Source organism: Paroedura picta, chromosome 1 (assembly GCF_049243985.1).
Source record: "Paroedura picta isolate Pp20150507F chromosome 1, Ppicta_v3.0, whole genome shotgun sequence".
Taxonomy (NCBI): domain Eukaryota; kingdom Metazoa; phylum Chordata; class Lepidosauria; order Squamata; family Gekkonidae; genus Paroedura; species Paroedura picta.
Window position 1 is genome coordinate 194,395,714 of NC_135369.1, and position 21,731 is coordinate 194,417,444.

Below are 21,731 nucleotides of genomic sequence, written 5' to 3' on the forward strand. Positions count from 1 at the left end.
TAGTGATGTTATGTTAACCTTATCTTGTTGTGGGCTCACGGGATTGTTGTCACCTTCCCAAGGTTGTGAGAATGAAATCCTGTTTATGTTACACATATGTCTTTTCTCTCCTGCCCCCCTCCCTTGGGAACTGTCAAGTTTTGGGCGGGAGAAATGTATTGATAAGCTGGGGCAAATCTGGCCTCTGGTCAGATTTGACTTCTCAGTCTCTTCCGTATAGAACTATCCAATAAAACTCTTTATTAAGAAGTTTGTTGTGAGTTTCCTGTACGTTTGACATTAAGTCAAATCTCACAACTCCTTTCACCTGCAACCATGCAGGGCGAAGGAAATTCTTTTACTGAGCAGGGAGAGGGTCTGGATTGGGACCTCTCCCAGGGCGACGGTGCCGCGGCAGGACCGTACAGCTCGGGCATCCTCAGGGCCTTGTCAGGAGCAACTCCTGGGCCTGAGGACTTTTTGGAAAGGCATGTCACCGAACGCAGGCGCTTATCAAAGTATGACCGACCAACTGGAGACGAGCAGTGGCCGGAGAATCTCGGAATGCCTAGCTACGGGCTGGAGCCCGCCGGTGACACACAGGACCTGCAGAGTAAGCTGGACAGGGTGACCAACTGGCTGCAGGACCTCTCGGGTTGGTTGGATCCGGAGGAGCAACGCCGCACTCAACGTTTGCTGCGGGAGGTGTACAGCGGAGGAGCCGTCCGCGATCCGGGTGGTCAGAGATCGGGAGGGCTGCTCACCCTGCGCGAACGCGAAACGGCCGCGATGCAAGCAGCCGCGGAGGCCGAGGCGGCGGCCCTGGCCAGGGCGCGGAGGGAAGCAGAGGACGAGGAGCGCGAGGACGCCGGAGCCGGTGGGGCAGCTGGAGGCGCTGGAGCGGCAGACGGTGCCGGAGCGGCGGATGGAGCAGCAGCGGCGGCAGCGAATGTCGCGGGGGCCGAAGCGGCAGCGGCGGCAGCAGCGCGAGAAGCGGCGGCGGCGGCCGCACGAGCGGCGGAGGCAGCAAGGGCTGCAGCGGATGCGAGAGCGGCGGCAGGCGTGGGTCGAGGCATCGGCCGTGGGGGAAGACCCCCGGTCCCGGCGGGGGCCCAGGCTGGTTGGGGTCCGGGACGCCTACCTCCCCACCTCTGGGGAGTGGAGATGCGGAACACCTACAAGTTTAAGGCTAAGTTTTCGGGGGACCACACGGCCTTTCCAACGTTCCTGGTGCACCTCCAAGCCTACATGATGGACATGGGCTTCACTTTCACTGACGACGCCGAGCGTGTCCGGTTTGTAGGGGAAGCCCTGGAGGGCAAGGCAGCCAAGTGGTTTCTGGACTTGTACCGTTACAACCCACGAGCTATCCGTAACTACAACCATTTCCTGCGTTCCATGCGTCAGATGTATGTGGAGCCATTCGAGAGAGAGACCGCAGAGAAGAAGCTCAAAGCCTTGAAGCAAGGGAAACGGGCGGTGGTCGAGTACGCCAGAGAGTTCAAAGAGCTGGTCTCCTCGGTACCGGACTGGACCGAGCCCCAACGCGTGCTGGCGTTCGTGGGGGGCCTCTCGCCTGATTTGTCCAGCAAGTGCCTGCTGTTAGACGACCCGCTCACGGTCGACGGATGGATCAACCTGGCCGGGGAGATGGAGAATCGTCTGGAGCGGGCGGCGGTGTTCCAGGAAATGGCAGGGAAGGCTGGAGCAAAAACTCCTACCCCTGCGAAAGTCAAGCCGAAAACAAAATTGGAGCCGACTGAGCGCACTCGGCGCATGGAGAAAGGGCTGTGCCTGGGATGTGGGCAAGCCGGCCACTTCCTCGCTCAGTGCCCCTCAAAAACGGGGACCGGGGCCAAAACTACGAGTGGCGTCCAGGCGAAGACCCTGCCCGCCAAGAAGACGGTCCCGAAGAAAAGTGCCAAGTCCCTGTTAGTGCCACTGGTTGCAGCTTCGGCAGTGGAAGATTCAGAGGAGGGCAGCGGTCCAGATGGCGAGGACCAAGTCGAGGAGCAGTCGGGAAACGAAGACGGTCTGCTGTAAAGGCGCCCCGCCAGCAGGCCGCCAATAGGGGCAAACGCGCGGTGAGTGATCCCCCCTTGGTACTGCTACCGGCCACCTTGTCCGACCCCAAATCCGGGAAGAAGGTGGGAGTCCGGTGCATCGTGGACTCGGGGTGCACCCAATCCTTAGTAAGCCCTGCACTGGCCGAGACTCTGGGGGTGGGCAAGGTACCTTTGGGGGAACCCCTGCCAATCACCCAACTGGACGGGAAGTGTGCCCCTGGGGGGGAAGCGACGGTGAAAACGCGCCCCATGGACTTGGACATCAAAAAACACTGGGAGCAGATTCAACCCCTAGTAGCGCCCCACTCCGCATTCCCGTGTGTGTTGGGTCTGGATTGGTTGAGGGAACATGACCCCACGGTGCAGTGGAAGAAAGGGACCGTGGAATTTACTTCCCCGGGTTGCAAACAGCACGTTCGGCCGCAACCCCCACTCGACAAAGGGGTAGTGGCCGCGTTAGGAGCCGGGGGGGAAGGGGCTCTCCCTGCGGAGTACCGAGACTTTGCTGATGTGTTTGCGGAAGCTGAATGCAACCAGCTTCCCCCCCACCGAAAGACTGACTGTGCCATTGAACTAAAAAAGGGAGAGCCGCTCCCGAAAGCCAAACTCTACTCAATGAGCCCGAGGGAGATGGCTGAACTCAGGGAGTTCCTGGACAAAAACCTGGCCAGGGGATTCATCAGGCCCGCCACGTCACCCCTGGCGGCCCCGGTTCTTTTCGTGAAAAAGAAAGACGGGTCCTTGCGCCTTTGCACGGACTACCGGGGTTTGAATGCTGTCTCTACTTGTAATGCCTACCCGTTGCCATTGATAAAAGACTTGCTTGGCCACTTGGGAAGGGCACGGGTTTTCACGAAATTGGATTTGAGGGAGGCTTACTACCGGGTCCGGATAAAAAAGGGTCACGAATATCTGACTGCTTTTAACACCCCCTTGGGACAATTTGAGTACACCGTAATGCCGTTCGGCCTCGCCGGCGCTCCGGGCGTGTTCATGAATATGATCAATGAAATTATGCATGATTTATTGTATCAGGGGGTGTTGGTGTACATTGATGATATTTTGGTGTATTCTGAAAATGTTGGGAGTCATGCAGATTTGGTCCGCGAAGTACTCCGCCGCCTGCGGAAGCACCAATTGTTTGCCAAACTTTCTAAATGTGAGTTCCACCGAGATGCGGTGGAATTTTTGGGCTTCCGGGTTTCCCAAGCAGGGATTGAAATGGATCCGGGTAAAGTGCGGGATTTGTTGTCTTGGGATCCCCCTCGCACAAGGAGGCAGTTGCAAAGTTTCCTGGGATTTGCAAATTTTTACAGAACGTTCATTCCCAGTTTTGCCAAGGTGGCATTGCCTCTCACTGACTTATTGAAGACGAAACAGGGGGGAAAAGCAGCGAGCCGCCCCGGCGCGCCGCTCCAGTGGACCCCCCAGTGTCAGGATGCTTTTGAGAGGTTGAAACTACTGTTTACCTCTGAGCCGGTGCTGGCCCATGCCGACCCCACCAAGCAATTCACCGTGCAAGTAGATTCTTCGGATGTAGCAATGGGGGCCGTTATCCTACAGGAAGGGGGGGATGGGAAGTTACACCCACTAGCCTATTTGTCAAAAAAGTTCTCCGGGGCTGAAAGAAACTGGGCGATTTGGGAGAAAGAGGCGGCTGCAGTGAAATTGGCCTTATCCACCTGGAGGCATTGGTTGGAAGGGTCCGCAGTTCCCTTTGTCGTATGGACGGACCACAAAAACCTCCAGGCGCTCAAGCAGCCCCGCTCGCTCTCAGCGAAACAGATGCGGTGGGCGGAGTTTTTCTCTCGGTTCAACTTCTCCCTCAAGCATCTGCCGGGCAAAATGAACTTTTTGGCGGACGCCCTGTCGCGCCTGCCCCAGTACAACAGCAAGCGTGACCCATTGGTGGATACAGTTTTTACCCCCGCCCAACTGGGGATGGCCGCGGTGACGCGCAGCCAAGCAAAACCTGGGACGTCCATCCCGGGGGGCTGGGTCCAAAAGGAGGTGTTACAGGACTCTGAATTCCACTCCCTCCGCCCAGACCTGGCTGAGAAAGGGGGGTTGTTTTTTAAAGGCGAGCGGCTTTTTGTCCCCGCAGCGGCGCGCGGGGACGTTTTAAAACTCTGTCACGATGCAAAAACCGCTGGACATTTTGGGTTTGTGAAAACCTTGCACCTGATCCGGAGACATTACTGGTGGCCAACTCTGCGCAAGGATGTGGAAAAATACGTGCAGGGGTGCCCCACTTGCATCGTCTCTAAACCAGCTGGTGGAAAGAAAAAGGGATTGTTGCAGCCCCAACCCACCCCATCCCGTCCGTGGACTGATGTCACAATGGACTTTATCACGGACCTGCCTCCCAGCCAGGGGAAAACTGTCATTTGGGTGGTGGTGGACGCTTTTTCCAAACAAGCCCATTTCATCCCTTGCGCTGGCCTGCCTTCTGCTGCCAAATTGGCTTCATTGTTTGTGACCCACATACTACGGCTACACGGGATCCCGGGGCGCCTGCTGACGGATCGGGGCCCCCAGTTCGTTGCCAAGTTCTGGCGGGAGCTTTTGAGATTGTTGGGGGTGGAGCAAGCCCTCACATCGGGCTACCACCCGGAGTCTAATGGCCAGACTGAAAGGGTGAATCAAATCCTTGAACAATACTTGCGCTGTTTTATCAACCACCAGCAGGATGACTGGGTTGCCCTGTTGCCTCTAGCCGAGTTTGCCTACAATAATGGGGCCCATTCTTCCACGGGAGTCTCCCCCTTTAAGGTGGTGTACGGGACTGATTTAGTGGCCGCTCCCACCTGGGATCTGCATTCTCCCGAAGCTCCTGATGTCAATAAATGGTCCGAGACGATTAATGCAGGGTGGCCAACGATCGTTGCTTGCCTCGAAGACGCGAAACAAGCTTATAAAACCCAGGCAGACAAAAAAAGGGCACCTGCGCCCGTATGGAAAGTGGGAGACTTGGCCTATTTGTCCACCAAGAACTTACGTTGCCAACAAAAATCAAAGAAACTTGGTCCCAAATATGTGGGGCCCTTCAAGGTTGTGAAACTGATTAATGCTGTAACTGTGGAACTTGCTTTACCGAAAACTTACAGGAATGTGCATCCGGTTTTTCATTCCAGCCTGCTGCGGAGAGCCCCTGCCCCGGACGAGTGGCACCCCCCTCCAGCAACACCAGTGCCGATTTACATCGATAAAGACACCCACTATGAGGTCAACCAGATTCTGGACTCTCGTGTGCACAAGGGTCGTCTCCAATATTTGGTTGATTGGAAGGATTTCCCTTCAGGAGACAAAGAGTGGGTTGAGGCTGTAAACGTGAAGGCGCCCCGCCTTCTCCGGGCTTTCCATCGTGCTTTCCCGGACTGCCCCCGTCCGGTAGATGCCGGCTAGATGAGGGAGGGAAGTTAATTTTAGTGTGGAGGGATGTCAGGATTGTAGAATCTCTGTCATAAATTAGCCTGAGTTCCTCCATGTCAGTTATATTAGTTTATTGGACCTGGCGCCTGTTTGCTTCAGGCCTTGTAGTTTTCCTAGCTATAAAAATGAGTAGTGATGTTATGTTAACCTTATCTTGTTGTGGGCTCACGGGATTGTTGTCACCTCCCCAAGGTTGTGAGAATGAAATCCTGTTTATGTTACACATATGTCTTTTCTCTCCTGCCCCCCTCCCTTGGGAACTGTCAAGTTTTGGGCGGGAGAAATGTATTGATAAGCTGGGGCAAATCTGGCCTCTGGTCAGATTTGACTTCTCAGTCTCTTCCGTATAGAACTATCCAATAAAACTCTTTATTAAGAAGTTTGTTGTGAGTTTCCTGTACGTTTGACAGGGCTCACTCTTTCAGAATCTACTGCTGTAGGAGAATACAGGCGAACCAAATAAATACAGGTGCAGTGACCCATAAGAGAAAACACAAGCACTGGTCTCAAACAATTATGGAAAATGTGCTATGGATGTCATGTAGTTTAGCAAAAGCAACAGGAGAAAGTAATCACGTTACTGAAGCCTGTCATGGTCTCTGATTATTTGTCAAAAATACCCCCACCAAAACCCTTCCACTATTAATTGGTCCAAAGAAAGAGAAACTACTGGAGACAGACTGCAGTAGATAATAAGTAACCCATCAGTTAGGATATTCCTCCAGGAGAGGACATAAAACACGATAAAAACAAACCATGAAAAGAGGAATAGAGTCATGGAAAAGTCTGGTGGAGATGTGGGGGGGGGGGAGTGTAGGCAAAATGTTGCCCCTAGGTCAAACCTTTTTTGATTTTTTTTTTACCATTCATTGAGTGTATTGAAGAATTCACATCCCCTGGGTCAAACCTCATCAGTTCCATGTAGTGTCATAGCTAAAGGTTGAAGGATGGCAATCCTCCTTTGAGAACTGGGCACAAAATGTACTCCAAGCCCCTTAGGTTCTTGTGAAGTATTAAGGGAGCTAATAAATGTTTTTAATCCATAAATAAATGACAGTATTTGCTGACATATAAGACTACTTCCCCCCCCCCCCCCCCGAAAAACATGCCTCCAAGTGGTGGGGTTGTCCTATACGCCGGGTGCACTTCAGTTGGGATAGACAGAGCTGCCCATAGTGGCCCATAGTACTGTAATGTAATGTAACAAACTCTGTATTTTGAGCGGAAATGTTGGGGGGTCGTCTTGTACGCCCAGTCGTCTTATACCCCAGCAAATACGGTAATTAATTTTGCTCAGAGCATTATGATATAGTTGGGGTGGGGGGGGGAAGGTTTCCACCAGATCAAAATGAGGAACCCCTTGGAACTAGGAGTTCTGCCCGAGGGAGCTGGGGATAGTCTGGATAGAGACAACAGTGATCCGGTAGACATTATATATCTGGAAATTCAAGAGGTCAAACACCCTTAGAAGTCCTGGGATAACAGGAAGGGTTCTTTTATTGATTAAAAACAGGTCAGACGACAGGAAGCAAAGAGTAGGAATTAATGGGGCTGGTACTATTTAATTTATTTATCCATTCTGGAGCTAGGGGAGAGTAGTGTAGTGGTCAAATTTGTAGACAACATCAAATAATTCTGGATGATGAAGACCAAGACACCGAAATATTTAGAATGGTGAGAGGAAAGGCTGACTGTGAAGAGTTCAAGGGGGCCACCGCACACTGGGGTGGGGGTGGGGGGTGGACGACCAGGTGGCAAATGAAGCTGAAGGTTGGTAAACATAAGGTGAAGCACACAAATTAAAACATCCCAACTTCAAGGAGAGGCAAAAAGACTTGCTGAAACAGAGATGGGAAAGGATCCTGGGATCATGGTGAATAGCTCAATGAAAGTGTGCTGCAGGGGTGAAAAAAAGCCAACTCTATGTTAGGGATAAGAGCCTCTTATGGCGCAGAGTGGTAAGGAAGCAGTCTGAAAGCTCTGCCCATGAGGCTGGGAGTTCAATCCCAGCAGCCGGCTCAAGGTTGACTCAGCCTTCCATCCTTGCGAGGTCAGTAAAATTACTACCCAGCTTGCTGGGGGGTAAACGGTAATGACTGGGGAAGGCACTGGCAAACCACCCCGTATTGAGTCTGCCATGAAAATGCTGGAGGGCGTCACCCCAAGGGTCAGACATGACCCAGTGCTTGCACAGGGGATACCTTTACCTTTTATGTTAGGGATTTTTAGGAAAGAGATTGAGAGTAAAAGGGCCAATTTTGTAAAATCCCTGGATAGACCGGTCTAGGGTTGGGCGCTTCGGCAATCATGAAAGACTGAGGCGGCCAAAGCGGCTGCCCAACCCTAGACTGGTAACGTGGCCACATTTGGAATACAGGGCACAATTCTGGTCACTGTTATCTCCAAAAAGACACTGTGGAGCTGGGGAAAAACTAAAATGATTAAGGGGCTGGAGCATCTTTCCTACGAGGAAAGGCTAAAGCTCCTGGGACTTTTCAGGTTAGACAAGAGACAATTAAGGGGGAACTTGCTAGTGCTTTATAAAATTATGCGGGGGGGGGGGGGGGTAGAAAGAGTCAAAAAGTGGACCTTTTCTTCTTCTCCCAAAATACTAGAATGAGGATATCCAATAGGTTCAGGATGGACAAATGGAAATACTGATTTACCCAGAGAGTGATTAAAATGTGGCAAACACTGCCAGAGGATGTAGTGATGGCCATGTGAGGGAGGTGATATCACTGAAGAAGAAGAGTTGGTTCTTATATTCAGCTTTTGGCTACCCGAAGGAGTCTCAAAGCGGCTTCCAATCGCCTTCTCTTCCTCTCCCCACAACAGACACCCTGTGAGGGAGGTAAGGCTGAGAGAGCCCTGAGATTACTGAATCATAGAATCATAGAGTTGGAAGGGGCCATAGAGGCCATCTAGTCCAACCCCCCCCCCCCCCGCTCAACGCAGGATCAGCCCTAAGCATCCTAAAGCATCCAAGAAAAGTGTGTCTCCAACCTTTGCTTGAAGACTGCCAGTGAGGGGGAGCTCACCACCTCCTTAGGCAGCCTATTCCACTGCTGAACTACTCTGACTGTGAAAATTTTTTTCCTGATATCTAGCCTATATCGTTGTACTTGAAGTTTAAACCCATTACTGCGTGTCCTCTCCTCTCCTCTGCAGCCAACAGAAACAGCATCCTGCCCTCCTCCAAGTGACAACCTTTCAAATACTTAAAGAGGGCTATCATGTCCCCTCTCAACCTCCTTTTCTCCAGGCTGAACATTCCCAAGTCCCTCAAGAAGAAGATGGAGAGTTGGTTCTTAGATTCCGCTTTTCTCTACCTGAAGGAGTCTCAAAGCGGCTTACAATTGCTTTTCCCTTTCCTCTCTCCACTATATACACCCTATGAGGGAGGTGAAGCTGACAGAGCCCTGATATTACTGCTTGATCAGAACAGCTTTATCAGTGCTGTGGCGAACCCAAGGTCTGAATGTAGAGGAGCTGGGAATCAAATCTGGCAAGCCAGATAAGAAGTTGGTACTTCTGACCACTACACCTAGCTGGCTCAGCCTCTATGCCCAGTTTTCTCATTCCCTTCCCATGTAGGTGGAAATCTGATTTTATGCTCGCCTAAGGCAACTTATGGATCCAATAGGATTCCAGAATGCTCTGAAGGATCCAATGCCCCCAGATGGCAAAGCTGAGTTTCCAAGGCCATTGATGAGATCGCTCCCTGATGCCATCTCCTCTGCTGTCCTAAGCCGGCTTCACGGTATAACCCAGAGTTGCATGAATGGAAACAGGAACTAAGATGGCTACAGTGAGTTTGGTGGAAAACCTGTCATGTGGCTACAAGAACATCTTATAAGATATTTATGAAAGCTTATGAGATGGTAATATAGTCCAAAAAAGGAAATTATTTTGTCACCACTGTTGCATCTGCTAGCTTTTGTCCAGCACAATTATTTAAATTGGTTTGGTCTTTGAAGTCACAGGCATTAGCTATGTGACATTTAGGAACTTTTTTGTGGACAAAAACTTGTTGCTCCATGACTTAACTGCTGACTTTAATGCAGTAATAGAACTGGAGTCTTCCTGGCTGTCTCAGGGTCCTATTTTGGACCACGTCAAACCACTCTCCTTGGTGGATGTGAAGAGAATCTGTTTGACCTGCCACATGTTCCCTTTACCTGTGTCTCTCATGGCTGGTGAAAACTGGCAGCAAGGAGATTTGGATCTCCCATCGGGAAATTATCAATTGTGTCTGTCTTTCGGGACACAACTGGAAAGACTGAAGGAGACAGTAGTTAGGGCACTTTTGAAAGGTATGGCTCTTAAGTGGCTGCAATCTTTCCTCCAAGGTCAGGGACACTAGGAGAGAGAGAGCCTGCCTCCCCATGGCATACCCTGGTGTGTGGGGTTCCACAGGGAGCTATTCACTCCCCAATGTCATTTAACATCTACATGCATCCCCTCACCCAACTGGTCTGGACTTTCAGGCTGGGATGTCATCAGTGTATACTTGTTGCTGGCCATCCACTGACACTTGAGGCTTTTGAACTCTGGTGCTGGAGAAGACTCTTGCGAGTCCCTTGGACTGCAAGGCGAACAAACCGGTCAGTCCTAGAGGAGATCAGCCCTGACTGCTCCTTAGAAGGCCAGATCCTGAAGATGAAACTCAGATACTTTGGCCACTTCATGAGAAGGAAGGACTCCCTGGAGAAGAGCCTAATGCTGGGAGCGATCGAGGGCAAAGAAGAAGGGGACGACAGAGAATGAGGGCGCTGGATGGAGTCACTGAAGCAGTAGGTGCAAACTTAAATGGACTCCGGGGGAATGGTAGAGGACAGGAAGGCCTGGAGGATCATTGTCCATGGAGTCGCGATGGGTCGGACACGACTTCGCACCTAACAACAACAATAAAATAAATTAAGTCATTTAAGTGCTACGCTTTTGCATGTTAGTGGTCTGATCCAGGTAAGCAGCATAAGTAGACATTTGATGTAATCTCAAGCCAGATCAAAATCAAATCAGAATCAGAATGTTCAATTTAACTAATTCTTGCCATTAGAGCATTTGCATACATATCACATGCATACTTATGTTTGGGGCGCAGAATAATTGGCCTGACTCTGATTTCAGTGAGAGACTTGCTCTCTGCTGCACACTTTCAGGCTCATGAATAATGGCATCCTTTGCCTAACAGTACAGAGGAGGCGAGGATAAAGCCCCCATACGGAATGAAATAAGAGTTTTAAACAGTAGATTTTTAAGCAGAAAATTGGCTTACTGGGAAGATTAAAAAAAAGGAAAATAAAGGGAACACAGAATAATCCCTCTGTGACTGAATTGTCTGTCTTTCGGAGGAGAACAAAATCTTTGATTCATTTCATGGGCACAAAAAAAACTGTTAGTTTAATTTCATACCCTGCAATTGAAGTAAAACAAACTAATTAGAAATGCTAAGTGAGGATTTTCAGGGCACTCTGGGGGAGGGGGGCATCCTGCTATAGCAATACTTTCAAGAAAAACAAAGCATTTGTGTCCGTCCCCCCCATTTTGGAAGGTTCTGCTTGCCATTTCGTTGCTTGTGGGCTGAGCCCCTTTTCCCAGGGATCGGCTGAATCAGGGATGCTCCCATCTCCCTCCCATTCGTACTTTCCTTGAAATTCAGCATCATCATTTTTTTCTCTGCTAACAGAGGGTTAGTCCGATGTGACCGGACAAACACACACACAAAACACCAATTTCTTGCCTTATGGGTCTTTTAATGTATTCTCGCAGTCACAAACGTACATTTCCTTCCGAATAATTCTAATAAGGACGGGATTTCTGACTAACCAAAAGGTCAAGTTTGAGATACAGGAGATCAGAAGCAAATCAGCAATTAAGGGGACTGTGTCTTAGATGGAAAAAGTAATGGAACATTTTTTTCCCAGGCAAATTACGTTTTTCTCCTTCAGGAAAAGGAAAGTAATTTCAATTATTCTAAAAAGCAGCAAAAATAAATAAACATGGTAACGCTGCAGTACTGGCTTTTAAAAATGTGAATAAACTCTTTGTATAAAATATTTCATGGAAGACCCCAGGTCGGATGTTGCTGCAGCAGACCCCTGCCGTCTCCTGTGATGGGGGGGAGGGGGGCACCGGGTTTATTTCAAACTATAAGCCTTCCCGGCTTTCTAAAGGGAGGGAGTGTCTAGGCCAGGGGTAGTCAAACTGCGGCCCTCCAGATGTCCATGGACTACAATTCCCAGGAGCCCCTGCCAGCGAATGCTGGCAGGGGCTTCTGGGAATTGTAGTCCATGGACATCTGGAGGGCCGCAGTTTGACTACCCCTGGTCTAGGCTTTGGGTTCGCTGCGGTGAGGTACATTTTGTGGTGCACAAGTAGAATACGGAGATCACTAAGGAAGGGATTATTACATGAAGCACAAAGAAGGTTTCTTTATTTACAAGTCGATTTCAAGGATCAGATCAGCAGCACAGGATTCCAGCTAGACCAAAGAGAAACCTGGCTGCAGAGTCGTTCCGGTTTGCTTTAATGCTTCCAAGCAGAAGCAGGCTTTGACCGACTAGCCGCAAAGTCTGAGCCTTTCTCTTACCCAGCCTGCCTTCTCTCAAGAGTCCAACTACATGACACAAAGTCTGCACATTGCCAGACAACAGGACTAACAGTTGGGTCTTCCACTCTCTGTCAGAAGTAGAGCCAAGCCCCCTTGCCACACTAGCAACCCTTCAGTCTGTCTGCTCTTTCCCAGAGGCAGGCCTGAGCGCTCCCTGAGGCAGAACTGGACGGCACTGCTGCTACGCTTCCCTCCAACATCCCACCTTCTCCTCAAAGGTGCTGGACTAGCACTCTGACAGGCTCAAGGGCAGGCTTGGCCAAAGTGTGGCTCTCAGTGTATCTGAGAGACCGCCTCCCTGCCTATACCCCCAGAAGAGCTCTATGCTCCGCCACCTCCAACTGGCTGCGGGTCCCTGGCCCTAAAGAGGCACGTCGGACCTCAACAATAGCCAGAGCTTTCTCGGTCCTGGCCCCCACCTGGTAGAACGAGGTCCCTGAGGAGATCAGAGCCCTGCCCAAACTTACACAATTCTGCTTGGCCTGCAAAAGGGATTTTCCACCAGGCATTCGCTTGAGGCTGACCAACTCAGAATATCTACAGGGTCTCACCCCCCGCCCCCGCTTGAGAGGTCAAACCTACCGAGGGCTTGTCAGAGTTGTTTGTTGAAATGCTGTTCTAGCTGAGATGTTATTGTTATTTGTTCTATTGATATCTGTTATATTGTTATTGTTATATTGATATTGTTCCATGTAAATGTTCTATATGTTTTATGTAAACCACCCAGAGCCGTAGGGACGGGCGGCATACAAATCTAAATAAATAAACAAACAAACAAATAAATAAATAGATTTCCATGGAGTGCAATTACCTTGAGCTCCAGGACATCTGGAGAGCCAGTTTGGCTACCCCCGCTCAAGTGAGTGTTGTATTCTTCCCTTCAAGGGTGGGACACCTTTCTGGCCATCAAAGCAGGTGACCCTTTGTGCTCATGGGAAAGCACTTCCCCTGGCAGAAAGGCACTTCCCTGTTCCTCTGCTCCTGCTGTGACCTATCAAGCGCTTCCAAAATGCAGTTGACTCTCAGGAATGGCAGTTTGGAGGGATGCAATAGGAGAGTGGAAAAGCCCCTCCTGCTATTAGTGAAAAATGTTGTTGGACGCAGCTCAGCATTATAAGAAACGATGACCAACAGCACGTTGCTCAAAAGTGAAATCAGTAAAAGCCACAGTAGCATATTACCTCCCAGTTGCCGTGTTCACATTTCAAAAGCAGTAAGTTGGCTCTCTCTCGTTTGCTACAAACTGGAGACCAAGGCCATGCTTCGTCATTTGCCAAGGACCACCAGCAAATAACCATGTCCTGTAGCCTGTTTATTGCTAGATGATGCTTCAGTCTTCTATTCCCAGGGCCTGGAATGTCAAGGTAAGAGATCTGCAGGAAACAGTGAAATTACGGAATCAATTCCTTGGCACTCCAAGGAAAACAAATGCACAGAAGCAACGTTTAGCCATGAATTTGGAAATGGTTCCAGTGGCAACACTGCTATGTCCTGCTACATCCAAAATTTGATGAAAGCAGCATCGTTTCCTTGACAAATTATAAATTCAGTTGCCCTAAAAACTTTGGACCTTGACAAGGATGGGCCAGGCTAATCAAATCTCCTCAGATCTCAGAAGCCTAGAAGAGTTGGGCGGGGTGACTATTCAGACAGGAGACCAGCAAGGACATCCAGGGCTGCTACACAATGGCAAGCAATGGCAACTCATCTCTGGTATGACTTGGATAGCCCAGGCGTGTTGTTGCTGTCATCAGCTATTGAGCTGAGTCTGACTCTTGGCCATCCCATGGCACAGCTGCCACCAGATCCCCAATCCCACAGGGCCTTCGTCAGCCGTGCAATGTTCTGGCCAGTGTCCATCCCAATTGCATCCAACCATCTTCAAGCATCTTCAAGCATTTAAAAGGCTGCCATGGAGAGGATGGAGCAGAGTTGTTCTCTCTTGCCCCAAAGGGACAGACCAGAACAAATGGGATGAAATTAATTCAAAAGAAATTTCATCTAAACATTCGGAAGAAGTTCCTGACAGTCAGAGCGGTTTCTCAGTGGAACAGGCATCCTCGGGAGGTGGTGGGTTCTCAATCTTTGGAGATTTTTAAACAGAGGCTAGATAACCATCTGACAGAAAGGCTGATACTGTGAAGGTTCAAGAAGAAGAAAAAGAAGAAGAAGAAGAAGAAGAAGAGTTGGTTCTTATATGCCGCTTTTCCCTACCCGAAGGAGGCTCAAAGCGGCTTACAGTCGCCTTCCCATTCCTCTCCCCACAACAGACACCCTGTGGGGTAGGTGAGCCTGAGAGAGCGCTGATATCACTGCCTAGTCAGAACAATTTTATCAGTGCTGTGGTGAGCCCAAAGTCACCCAGCTGATTGCATGTGGGGGAGTGGCTCGCCAGATTAGAAGTCTGCACTCCTAACCACTACACCAAACTGGTGGCAGGTGACAGAGGATGAGCAATAGGGTTGTGCGTGTCCTGCATAGTGCAGGGGGTTGGACTAGATTAGTGATCCCCAACCTGTGGGCCGCGGACCATATGTGGCCCTTCGACTAATTGGAGGTGGACCCCGAAGCACGCCTTCCCCCCCCCCCCGGCCCTTTACAACACACTTCGGGTGTCTTTGTCTCCCATCACTCCCAGATGGGACTATCTCGTTGCAGAGAAACAAGCTCAGGGTTCCCATTGATTTGTCATTGTCATGAGTTAAAATTTCCATGAAAATAAAATGTTCCTTATGTTCATTGTTGTGGCGTGTCTGTATCTTATTTTGAAGGGATGTTTAAACATTACCATAGCGATCAGAGAGAGTTAGGGCAGTGGTTGAGAGTAGAGGAGTAAACTACCCCCCCCATTGGGCCTCAGTAATAAAAAGGTTGGGGACCACTGCCCTAGAGGACTGTTTTGAGAAGGGGAGGGATTCTCAGACTGAAAAATTTTGAGCTGCCTTTCCTGAACTCGACCTTATCGTTGCCCATCTGATGTGTGGTCAGACTCCAGTTCGAACTTGATGCTGGGAGAGGTGAGAAAGGGGCAGAGAGGAGACTCTATGGCTGCCCTTCAGGTCCCTGGTGAGTGGTCCCCGGCGATAAAAAGGCTGGGGACCACTGGACTAGATGACCCAGGAAGTCCCTTCCAATCCTATGGTTCTATGATTCTATGAACCATCGCAACCAGCTGTAGCTATGCAGAAGCAGGCCCTGGCAAAACCACCCTTGAATATCTCTTGGTTTAGGACTGCCAAGTGAGCTGCGACTTGACAGCACTTTCTACCGCCAAAACCTTTCATTTTGTGCAGTGGGACAGAAAGGCCAAGCAAGAACCTTTAATACTAGACTCCGATGGGGAACCCTTCAGCAGCATGGGTTTCAGACTTCTAGTCATCCTTTCCCCCAATAGATGGGCCCCACAATGATGACACACAAATTGGAGGGGGTGATCCGAAATCACGTTAAATGTCTGCAGCGGGTAAAGTCCTCACAAAACAGAATGAAACTGCAATGAAGTTCCATCTGGCAGACTTTTCAAGGAACTGAAGTGGTGGGAATGCTCAGGACCATGAAAGGGAGCTCATTTTGGAACGCTAGAAGTATTGTGAAGACCGGAGGGCTGCTATTGACCCGGGTAGTGCAGGCTAGCCTGATCTCACCAGATCTGGGTAGATAAGCAGGGCCAACCCTGAGTTAGCACTTGGACGGGAGACCCCCAAGGAAGTCCACGGTCCCTATGCAAAGGCAGACAAACAACCACATCTGGACATCTGTTGCCTTGGCCCGGGTGGCCAGGCCTACTGTTATCTTAACCGATCTCAGAAGCTAAGCAGGGTCAGCCATGGTTAGTACTTGGTTGGAGGCCACCAAGGAACAACACAGTGGCAGGCAACTTTTCTCTTGCCTTGAAAACCTGACGGGGTCACAAGAAGTCAGCTGCGACTCAACAGTGCAGCCTTCCCCCCAGATGGAATCCTGGATTCAAATCTAACCATTCGACCTCAGGCCAACACGGCTATCCTCGGCAGGGAAATTAACCAAGATAACAGCGACCTCATGTCAGGGAGGCCAAGGAAGCATGCCATTCAGAAAGGGAGGTGTGTGCGCATGAGAGAAAGAACTGCACCACAAATGACGCATGGACACAGGGACGTTGCAAGAACCGGAAGCAGCGGTGGCAAGGACATTTTGAGAACAGAGCATTCCCAGAGAGATCCAGAGCTTTGAACTATGTCCAGAGACTAACGGGTAACCAATGCGGCTGCCTCAGAACTGGAGTTGGTGGGCTCCAGTCCGTCCCTTCCAGCCAAAAGCTGCACAGGGGCTCCGTGGCTCTAGAGCAGGGGTAGTCAAACTGCGGCCCTCCAGATGTCCATGGACTGCAATTCCCAGGAGCCCCCTGCCAGCGGCAGGGGGCTCCTGGGAATTGAAGTCCATGGACATCTGGAGGGCCGCAGTTTGACTACCCCTGCCCTAGAGCACCTGCTTGGCACAAAGACAGTCCCAGGTTCAGTCCCCGACATCTCTAGTAAGGAGAAGTTTGTCCGCTGCAGGGTCTGAGGCAGTAAAATTGGAGCTGATGGAAGAGGGGCCTGAAGAAATGTGCCTCTTCCTGGTCATGCTGCATCTGATGGCACTGTGACTTCCAATGTCTCCAGATTGCATCAAGACAGATTAGGAAACGATCACAGCCAAGGGTAGAAAACATGGAAACAGGAGGAATAGAGTCATGTGGTTGGTTCCTGAAACAGTACTGCAGTAGGGAAGGTGGGCCTCAACATCCCTGTGGTTCCATGTCCTCACTCAACAACTTCTGTTGCTGCTCCGACCTGGTTCGATTCAAGTCCATTAGAACCTATCTTTAACCGCTCCTGCGGAGCCGATAAAATAAAACAGTAAGGGCCCCAACGGCGGGCCTTGTCCGGGATGAGGAAGGGTGCCGATTGGCCCCTTCCTCCGGACTGACAATCTGAGGGAACAATTGGGCGCTCTGTGCGGCTTGCGATTGGTCCCTTGCCGCCGAACTGACAAATCGGGAGGCGCAAAGCGCCTCCCAATCCGCCCCCTCACGTTGGCCGCATCCGGCCCACCGCCGCCATTTCCTTGCTAGGCCCCGAGACAGCAGGTTGCTGCCTGCCCACGTGGCAGCGAGGAGCCGTCGGCGGCCCCAGCCACGAACAGGCCACCTCGCTGCCGCCCCACGCGGCTAACAAGCACCCACGACCGCGGCCGAGCATGCAGCCATGCCGCCAACAGCACCCGAGCTAACAAGCACCCATGGCCCGGCTTTGCCCGCCCCATCTCACAGGGTGACACGACGCCGCCGGCCCACCCAGCCTGGAGCAGCTGCCGGCTGCCACCGCGCCAACGGCGCCAGCAGCACGTCTGCCGGGCCCGGCTGGTCACTGGAAATGCGGCGGCGCAGGCACCACGGCCAGAACACCGACCCCCTCTACTGAGTCCTGCCGCCGAGGACGCCCAACACCATTTCCTTCCTACCCTCCAACAACTCTGGTAGATCCCACGCCGGGGGGAGGCCTGGAGGAGGCGGCAGCTGTTGGGGGGAGGGTCTCAAGCCAGCCCATCCACGGCCTCGGGTGCGCGGCCGGCCGCCGCCAAGCCGCACAGCCACCCCAGCCAAATCTGTAGGCCCGCTAGCGCCCGCTGTATTTAAACTACAGCGGGCTTAATTTCTAGTAAGACCAATAATCTTGTTGGATTCAAATCTAGCTGTTCTGCTACAAACGGGCATGGCTACCCTCTGAAATGAGCTTTGTCTTGGCTTCTTACGAGGCTGGGAAAGGAACCTGCCAAGAATGAGAGTATCTAACTTACATCTAAGATCAACGGCTTTTGAGGAATGTTCAGTGGGAAAAAGCAATCACCCAATCCATGCAAAAGAATAATTTTATTCCAGCTGCTTTGCTTGCCTCAGTAAGAACTATTTCACTTATGTGCTCAACAAGTACCATGTTTAGGTCTCAGCATAACTGGAAAGCAAACCATAACACAGCCTGTATGCACTGGGGCAGGGAGAGTGGGGCTTCTTTAAGGCATGAATAAAATAAAATAAAGGTATTGTTTTAAAACCTTGAGAGTTGTAGGGCAGAACTTCCTGCGGAAATAGTGTGGCTGCTGGAGAGTATGATAAAGATAAAACCTAAGTGGGTTTTGTGGAGGTCTTAAGATTACTATGGACACAGTGCAGCCCAATGCAACCAACTGTGAACCCTATTCAGAGATTCCAGCATGTGCTTGTTTTTCCATCAACATAGAGGGATTCCAAATGCTCAACTCCATGGACTGTGTGCCCCAAAGCCTGGATATAAGATGAACTTTGGTTCTGAAAATGCCTGGGCAGTAGCTGTACATTCTGTGACATACACATGGGCTTCCCCTCACACACAGGTACACATTAAAGACAAGAACACTGTAAACACAACAATATCTGTGCTCCCAGTTTTACGCATGGATGGGGAAAGATATGAGTTAAGGAGGAATTGGCAGCTATGACTCCAATCAATATCAAAAAATGTCCAGTCATGGCTGCTTGACAGCATTGACCTACACAAAGGATTTAAGGTTTCTCATATTTAAGTTCTGCGATGCTGACTGAAAGGCGAAGAGGACTTTTTTCAGACGCAGCCCCAATCATTTAAAAGGACATTTATGATGTTTGAATGGGGGATACGCTCCCCACCCCACCCCACCCCACCCCATGGATTAAGAACACACCAACCACTGGTCAAATAGATGTAGTATTCTGAGCAATATGGATGAGTCTTACAGCTTCATACATAAAGTTTATGTGGCTCTTGAGAATTCTGCACCTCTGTTCCCCCGGAAGGATTTGTGGAATTTTATTATTCAAACGATGTTATTTCAGAGCATGGCGATTTGAAAACATGAGCCGTGCACCATCCGGGGTGACACATACCAAAGAAATATAGATTGCACCACATTTCTGCTTGAGGAATTAATGGAAGGTTGATAGCCAGGGGGTAGTGGTGGAGAGTGTGGGGGGAAAAACCTATCTTGCTATTGCTGGTCAGCAATAATCGAACCACTTTCTGGGGATTAAGCGCATGGCTAAGCCTACTGGACCAGACACTAGCAAAGGGCAGGGGGTCTTCTTATCAGAGAAATGCTTCTGGAGCCAGTCTCACTACATGACAGATTGCTTTCATATTCCTGTCTGCAAGGCAACAAAAGGACGGCAGTAATGCGATAATGGCAGAGTGCAGTGGGTGTTAAGAACCCGCTGCATTTATGTATTGTATTTAGTCAATAATCAGGCTCATCCAAATTGTGATCTCACCACTCAACCAAGGCCATTAAAAATCAAGGTTAATGCTTTAATAATCCCTCTTTGCTGTTTTTTAAACAGTCTAACCCCCCCCCCCCCAAAAGAACCTCTCTTTCTATTTGCATGGTCATAATATTATTGACCTCTTCATCCCCCCCTGAATACACATCAAAAGGAACTGGAATCAAAGTAATTACCCACTGTTGTTCTCTCATAGCCAACATTAACTCCTTGTGCCTCTCTCTTCTTGCTATTTGGTAAATTGAAATGGATTAAAAAGCTACAGGAGCAGGGGGGAGGACTTGTAAAAAGGTCAGTGGTTTCCAAAGATCTGGACAGTGGTTTTGAATTTCCAAGATTTTGGGGAACATGGAAGAAGTGCATATGCAGCTACCCTGAGCCTCTAGGGAAGGACGGGATATAAATGAAAAAGAAATAAATAAAAGTGCTTTATGGGATATCCAACTAAATGAATTATTAGATGTCATAGGCAGCAACCTCGACTGTGATTTTATTGAATTGCACATTAATTGCCATTGGTCTTCCCAAATGGTGTATTCCTTTAGCACCAATCATTCTATGTAATTCTCGCTCCACCTCCGATTTTGGTCACAACTCTGCCCTTCCATGAGATGATAGCAAGATGCAATGTAGGGAGCTTGAGGGCCAGAGAATAGGGAAGCTAAGGAATGAGGGGAGCAGACTGCAAGGAAGGAAGAGAGGGAAGGAGGGGGAGAAAAAGAAAGGAAGGAAGAAAAAAAAGAAAGAAGAAGCAAGGAAGAGAGAGAGGGGGAGGGGCAGAAAGGAAGGAAGGAAGGAAGAGAGAGAGAGAGAAGGAAGGAAGGAAGGAAGGAAGGAAGAGAGAGAGGGAAGGAAGGAAGGAAGAGAGAGAGGGAAGGAAGGAAGGAAGGAAGGAAGGAAGGAGATTGGGAGTGAGAAGGAAGGAAGGAAGGAAGGAAGGAAGGAAGGAAGGAAGGAAGGAAGGAAGGAAGGAAGGAAGGAAGGAAGAGAGAGAGGGAAGGAAGGAAGGAAGGAAGGAAGGAAGGAAGGAAGGAAGGAAGGAAGACTGGTTTGCTCAGTTTCTTCCACCTCCCCTTTCCTCCCTCACTGTTCGACTGACAGCATCCAAAACTGCTCTCCTCTCTTGGGCATATCCTCAGGCCTACTCATGCAACAACTGCAGCTTTTCTTGTAAGTAGCTTATGCAGAAATGACTGGATGAGCTACCCCTGAGTGAAGAGCAGGATGGGGGATGGAAGGAAGTCAGGCTGACACATTCCCTTCATCCAGGCATCATTCCCTTCATGGGCACAGATGCTGGATTGTTTGATGAAAGGGCGGGGGGAGAGAAGCAGGATAGTTAAGGGGGGAAATATTCTAGTTTTCCATAATCCAGCGATTGTGTCCAGGAGGAATGGCTTACAAGGAATTTATCTCAATTCAGATTGACGGCACATGCTTAGTAAAGAATTTGTTCATTTATTTAACTTGATTTAATAAATCTCTCCAATGGGAACCCAAATTGGCATAGATTGCTCACTGTGTTCCATTTCATCCTCACGGCAACTCTGCATCAGCGACCACTGGCCAAAGAGCAAGATGGGGCAATTAAAGGTATGAGAGAACAATGAGGGTAGTTACTTTGACCCGTTACTTTGATTCCAGTAAAGTAGGTTAGGCTGAAAGCGTGGCCTGGGCCCAAGATCACCAAACAAGCTTCCACGGCAGGAATTCAAACTTGGGGTCCCCCAAATCCTAGGGTTACTTCATTATATTTAACACTAACTCTAAAAGTTAACAAAAATAGAGTCCAATAGCACCTTTAAGACCAACATATAACATATAAATCTAAATAAATAAACAAACAAAGATTATTCAAGGTGTGAGCACGAACCAAGTCTTGAATAAATCTTTGTTGGTCTTAAGGACTCTATTTCTGTTCTGCTACTTCAGACCAACATGGCGACCCACTGGAATCTAAAAGTTTAATGTGCCTATGGGGAAATAGTAGATCACAAATAGGTCTCATTTTGGTTGCATTTACATTCAACATTCTCAAGAAAGCTGAAGGCAATCTCTTACGTTCATACCAGTCAGAAATATATAAGAACTAATTTAGTCTTTGAGTCATGGAAAGAAAATTACTACCAAAGCATAAGGAGATGCCTTTTCATATGAGCTCTATTTCAAAGCACCGATACAATCTATTCTAACAGGTCATTGTGCAAACAAAACAGGAGCACAAAAAGCACTGAATTGAATTGAAAATTACCTATCTTGATCGCTCCAAGCAAGACCTAACCTGAATTTTAGGCTTTCAAGATCTAATCCAAAAACAATAGCAAAATGT

The 21,731-nt window shown here is 49.6% G+C and overlaps 1 protein-coding gene across 7 annotated transcripts in view; it reads right to left on the reverse strand.

Annotated features, from left to right (window-relative positions):
• Positions 1 to 21,731, reverse strand: part of WDPCP (WD repeat containing planar cell polarity effector) — a 337,650-nt gene that overhangs the window by 179,830 nt on the left and 136,089 nt on the right. For all 7 annotated transcript variants that reach the window (XM_077315493.1, XM_077315511.1, XM_077315482.1 and 4 more), the window contains one exon: positions 13,272 to 13,463. In XM_077315493.1, coding sequence (XP_077171608.1) covers positions 13,272 to 13,463 — 192 coding nt within the window. The remainder of the gene's footprint in view (positions 1 to 13,271; positions 13,464 to 21,731) is intronic.